The sequence below is a fragment of the Saccostrea cucullata genome, unplaced genomic scaffold (genome assembly GCF_032062105.1).
Source record: "Saccostrea cucullata isolate Sc308-1 unplaced genomic scaffold, CSIRO_AGI_Scuc_v1 ctg343, whole genome shotgun sequence".
Taxonomy (NCBI): Eukaryota; Metazoa; Mollusca; class Bivalvia; order Ostreida; family Ostreidae; genus Saccostrea; species Saccostrea cuccullata.
Window position 1 is genome coordinate 129,436 of NW_026927402.1, and position 6,000 is coordinate 135,435.

Sequence of the window (6,000 nt, forward strand, 5' to 3'; positions counted from 1 at the left end):
TGAGATGTTGGACTGGTTGTGAGATGTTGGACTGGTTGTGAGATGGAAAAGGTTGTGAGATGTTGCATTTTGTAGAGATGTTGGACTGGTTGTGAGATGTTGGACAGGTTGTGAGATGTTTGACTGGTTGTGAGATGTTGGACTGGTTGTGAGATGTTGGACTGGTTGTGAGATGTTGGACAGGTTGTGAGATGTTGGACAGGTTGTGAGATGTTGGACTGGTTGTGAGATGTTGGACAGGTTGTGAGATCTATGTACTTGGACCTATGACACCAGATGACTACTTTATGTGTTTAGTTAGTTTTTAATCCCCAGAAGCAGAGAAGAATTTTTCTTTTAATAAAAAACATTTACACATATGAATAATAAACAAGAACCCCTCGAAACCCGCCAAAATTGGATTTTGGTAAGTAGGTCATCACTTGTATTTTACGTTAAACTCCGTCAAAGAAGAAATTTTCAACCATAATATTTTCTATATAATCTATATAGTCTGCCCTAGCTAGGGCTAAACTTACGGACACTGCAGCCAGGAAGGCGCAATACTTGTGTCACAATTCAATTTTTTGAAAATCGATACAATCAAACTCGACTATTCATAAGGCTAAAGAAAACATATTCAGATTAAAAAAAAAAAAAGCAAAAGGTGATACAATAGAGAGAGATACTACCAGTGAAATTCAAAAGGAAAGCCCTTTTGGGCTAGTGGCAATATATTTGTGCGATTTATTTTTAAAAATAACCGGCAAAAATTAAAATAAAACTTATGTCCAAAAAAATTATCATAGAAAAAGTCAATACAAGGTAATTCTTTTTTCAAAATAAAGTTTAATTTCTATTAAAATTAATTTCGATAAATTAATGATTAATAAAGAAAATAAAAATATTTAAAAAAATTATCTGATGATCTTAATTTCCTTTTCTGATCATTTGCAACTAATTTAGAATGAAATTAAATTCCTTTTGTTTTCACATTAAATTATTAAATACACTAGAAATGTATTTTATGTGAATCACAAAACACTGATCTTTATTGATGCCCTGATTGAGCGCTATAATTCAATGAGATATATGCCTTTATTTACACGTGTGTGGGGGGGGGGGATCCAAAAAAACGATCGTTTTTGGAAGTAAATAAGTCAATTAGTACTGCAAATTGAAAATAATTGAGATTTATTGACAGTAGGAGCATTTGGAAAATATTCACTGGTTGGGAATTTGATAGCAAAAAATACCATATGTTTTTCATGTATTACATGCTTATATTATCGTTTTTATATTAATATACTTTTGTTAATTGCACATCCTTGACTACCTGTGGTTCCAATTAAGAGCACTTTATTCATATATAGCATATGGCTGCCTGATGAAACGTTGCCGTCTATTTTTTCCCTTGTGTGTGTCAAATTAAAATAGATGATTTGTTATTGATTTTTCAAAGAGTTAACCAAACCCGATTATAAAAAAAATTGTATCGAACCGAAAATCGAGATGGTGAATAGAATATTGAACCGAGCAATTATAGAACAATATCGATATTTCGGTAATTTATAAGCCCTAGTGCACAAAAACATTTTTCCCAGGGGCCATTTTTCACAATTTCTATAATCGAAATATTCATTAAAATTTGCCAAGAATTTGACTGCTTGATCACCACAAAAGAAGATTTTTAAAGATTGCAATAATTTTGATGGTTTTGGCCCCACCCCTCAGGCCCCAGGGGGGCGGGGACCATAAAATTCACAATTTTTGTTTCCCTTCACCCATAAATGCTGTATACCAAATTTGGTTGAAATTGGTTAAGTGGTTTCAGAGAAGAAGCTGAAAATGTTCAAATGTTAACACACGACGGACAACGAACGACGGACGACGACGGACAAAAACAGATAGCAATAGGTCACCTGAGTTACTCAGGTGACCTAAAAATGGACTGGTTGTGAGATATAGAACAGGTTGTGAGATGTTGGACAGGTTAAAAGATGTAGGACAGGTTGTGAGATGTTGGACTGGTTGTGAGATGTTGGACTGGTTGTGAGATGTACTTGGACCTATGACACCAGATGACTTTATGTGTTTCTTGGTTTTTTTTTTTTTTTTTTTTTTTTTTACATCAGAAAGCTGTACAACAGACAGCTTTACATTCAGATAAAACTGTAAGATACATTTTACTGATACAACTGAACTTTGTATCTCAAACTCTATCTCAAATACCCTTGATACGTCGAAGTGATATGTGGAAGTCCCAACTACATTTTCTTTAAGCATTTTACCCTCAATATCTCAAATCCTCTGATATCACAAAGTTGTACCTCAGCCCCATCAAATTTGAGATTTAACAAAGTTTGACTGTAGTGTTCAAGCTTTTCCGGTCTTTGACCGGTAGGGCAAAATATGAAGTGTCTGTGTGTAATCCCCTACTTTACTGTGCCTATTAGAATACCGGTAGTACTATTACCTTAATTGATGTCAACAGCAAATTTCCACATAAATAGATGTAGATAAATTCATCAAATTGAGTACTCAGTCTCTTAATACTATAAAAACAAAGAGGGAACACAATAACAAGGCTCTCACCTCACAATGTAATGCAGTTATTGTTTCCTTTGTACTTATGGATCAAATTAAATTAAGCATTGATTCATTCTTAATGTTAGATCATTTATTTTGTGCCGGTTAGACGGTTTTGATCGCTTGTGGTTAGATAGCTAAGTTGGTACCATAGAGCACTTGTCTGGAGATTCTGTATGTGGATCTAGGTTCAAATCCTGGATTGGTCCATGGCTGTTATATGAAGTGATAAAATCTAGGACAACAAATTTTCGGTGCAACACTTGATAGATATAGCTACATGCAGCAATTAAAGAACCACATTAAGTGTTTTAATTCAGGGATTTATCAAGGCTGTTTTTACTACCGGTAAACGGTACCTTTCCCCTCTTGAAAAAGGTGAAAAATTCCCCTTTTTCAGATAGAAAATTCTCCGATTAAACGGAGAATATTTAAAACATTGTACTGAAATTTTCCATTTTTGTCCGATTAAAGGTTAACAGCATATCCTAACTCACCATCCTAGTCATTCAAACGCTTTTGAAAGAGAGAGTAGATTATTCAAGCTTCCATTTGATATTGATCGGTAAACATGTGCCATGTCCATGATGTCGAAATATACGCTGCGATTGCAGAGTTGAGAAAAGTGTAGATGAGTAAGACGGAGCTTAAATCACTATAAATCGGAAGAATGGAGTAACAACAAAAACAATGTTAGTAGTGAAACATGAAAAACAGAATTGATTTGTGATAGATATTGAGAGAAAAAATTAAATAAAGTACTGACCTAGTTAAATTTTTTTTTTTTGTTATTTAATATTTTGTCTCAAAAGTGAAGTTTTTGTGGCCTTTGTAAAGGTCTACAAATGACCCTCGGAAGCTCTAAGAATGCAGGATTTTGCTCCATTTATTTAAAAATTTTCCGGGGGGGGGCATGCCCCCGGACCCCCCTAGAATACTCGCGCCTCTGGCTCTCAGATCGAGCCTGCGGCTCTCATTTTTCCCCTTTACATATAAAACGGTAGTAAAACAAAATAGCTAGATAAATCCCTGTAATTGTGACAGCAGCAATTATTTATAATGAATCCTAACTAAAACATCAATTTCCTTTTACAGAGGATGGAGGAAGAATTTATAGTTTTTGATTAAGCTGAAGTTAATATAATAATTATAATATTATACCAGACGTAACTTCCATTGTGAAAAAAGTATCTTGACTTCCTTCACTTTTCCAGTTTGTAGTTGTGGACAAGCACCTTGATTCTTTTGAAATTTTTATTTAATGAAATTTATTTTTCACTCATCAAATATTGAAAATAACCTGATAACATGAAATACATCTGGATAATTATGAAATATATGGAGATAATGAACAGTGCGCAAGCACAAAAGTCTATTAAACAATACAAAATAGGAGCACAGGAATCACAAAACATCAGAGGTGGGATCAGGTGCTATGGAGGAGTGAGCTTCCCCTGCTGGCCGGTCACACCTGCCATGTGATATAGTTTAATACTAGTAAAAACATTCATTTTTTGAGCATGATATCAAATTTCAAGGCATCTAGGCATCATTATTAAAAAGCTTCTTTGTTGGGGGGGGGGATGTCTGTAAACTTTTCAGGGCTTTTTTTAAGATTTAAAAAAAAACAGATGGTACTATCTATACAAAAAAAATAGGGGGCACCTTGTGAAACTTTCAAACATGTTATTGAAATTCACTGCTTTGAAAGAGTGTCATTGACCAGAGTGTAATCTGTGTATCAGTTGTAGTATCTAGTAAATTTATACATAATATATAAATTAATTTATGTCTGTTTAATAATCATTTATGTAATATGCCCAAAAGGGCCCTGATCTGGAATAATAAATATATTCTATTCTATAATAAACAAATAAAATCTTACAGGAGGATGGTTCTGCTGCCAATATATTGATTTACAGTTTTCAACTAGACTTTATGCTTTTTTTCTAATTTGATACTTTGTATTATAACATAAAAAAAAGTCAGTAACACATTTTACATGTACTTTATATAACATAAATTTCTTAACACTGGGAGATGCCAGCAGTCCGTAGTGTTTAAAAGCAGATGCGTAACACCTGAACTTACAATAACTGTGCATTATCTTTGATCCGCCACCGAAAAATTATAAACATGTGCAACCAATTTTTCAAAACAATAACAGCGAGAGAAAATGGAGCACATTAAAATTCCACACGTAAACAACAATAATATAATATCTTATTTTGTATGGTGACGTATTGTTTAGATACATTTAAATACTTAATAGTTAAAGATCATCTAGGTGAATTGTGGTTAAAAAACAAAACCCACCATATTCCATGCAGTATCATCAACAACAAGGCTGGGAGCACAAAATCATCAGAACCCGCTGACCATCTCCTTTTGAATACAACAATGCCCGGCATCTTAAATCCTGCACAAAATTAATCACTTGCATCGTCCGTAAATTCCACAGAAGAAATTTAAGCTGTAACACTTCGACATAATGAAAGTAGGTCTCCGCGCTTCATCCACCGTGATTTTCTTACAGCCATTCAACAGACGATGTTTGTTCAGTGAGGTTGAACGCGGTTCGACTAATGACAGGAAAATGGGGGAATCGAATACACGGGGAAATCTAGACTTTTTGTAAGATAAGTTAATTTGACAGGCTCCTATTTTCCACATTGATGAAACCGGTAGATCATTAAATCCACGAAGTCTTTAAAAAAAATTGCTCACATGGGTCATTGGGAAAGGGGGAGGGGCACACGTGGATTTCGACTCATCCAGAGGGGCGGGGGCGGCGGCCACCTCATTTAAAGGGTTTTTATCATGCATCATGATTTTTTGATATAACACGGTTTATACGCTATTAAAATCATCCATCAAATTTTTTTGGTTAGAAAAATAATATTTTGGGTGTTTCAGCGATTCAAAGTTTAAATTTCTCAATATGCATATTTTGATCGCCGATGTTGCGCGCCATTGCTCTGACGTCATAGGTGTCAGTCCTGGTAAAGCGAAGTACTTATTGTGTTTACAAAACGACTCAATGGCTACGTCTTAAAACCTTACTAGAAATTAAATAAATGATAATTGGTTAATTGATAGATAATTAGATATAATTTGTGGCGTTTGGATGAAAAATCAGCACAGAAAAGGTTTTAGGAAGTTTTTTTTACCTGCCAGGGACTTGGTCGGTGCGTGGATTTGTTTCCATTCAGAGCATTCGTTAAAGTATGATCACAATTTTTTTCTGTATTATATAAAATATCTATTTGATGGAAATAGTATTTTTCAAAAAATAATAATTTATCAAAAGGCATTTTGAAAGTCCGACACACACACATCATGCACTAGTCTATGTGTTGTGAAGTTCGTAATGGCGCACGGCGCCATTGAAGATCGAAGTGACCGTTTCTATCAAATGATGTTCATTGCTGG

The 6,000-nt window shown here is 34.4% G+C and overlaps 1 protein-coding gene across 6 annotated transcripts in view; it reads right to left on the reverse strand.

Annotated features, from left to right (window-relative positions):
- The window catches only part of LOC134274387 (diacylglycerol lipase-alpha-like), a 50,383-nt gene extending 45,248 nt beyond the window's left edge, over positions 1–5,135 (reverse strand). For 5 of the 6 annotated variants that reach the window (XM_062756670.1, XM_062756674.1, XM_062756668.1 and 2 more), the window contains exon 1: positions 4,885–5,135. In XM_062756670.1, the coding sequence (XP_062612654.1) occupies positions 4,885–4,979 (95 nt within the window). In that variant the 5' untranslated portion in view covers positions 4,980–5,135. The remainder of the gene's footprint in view (positions 1–4,884) is intronic. The other variant, XM_062756673.1, reaches the window with a different exon arrangement.
- Positions 5,136–6,000: the final 865 nt, after the last annotated feature.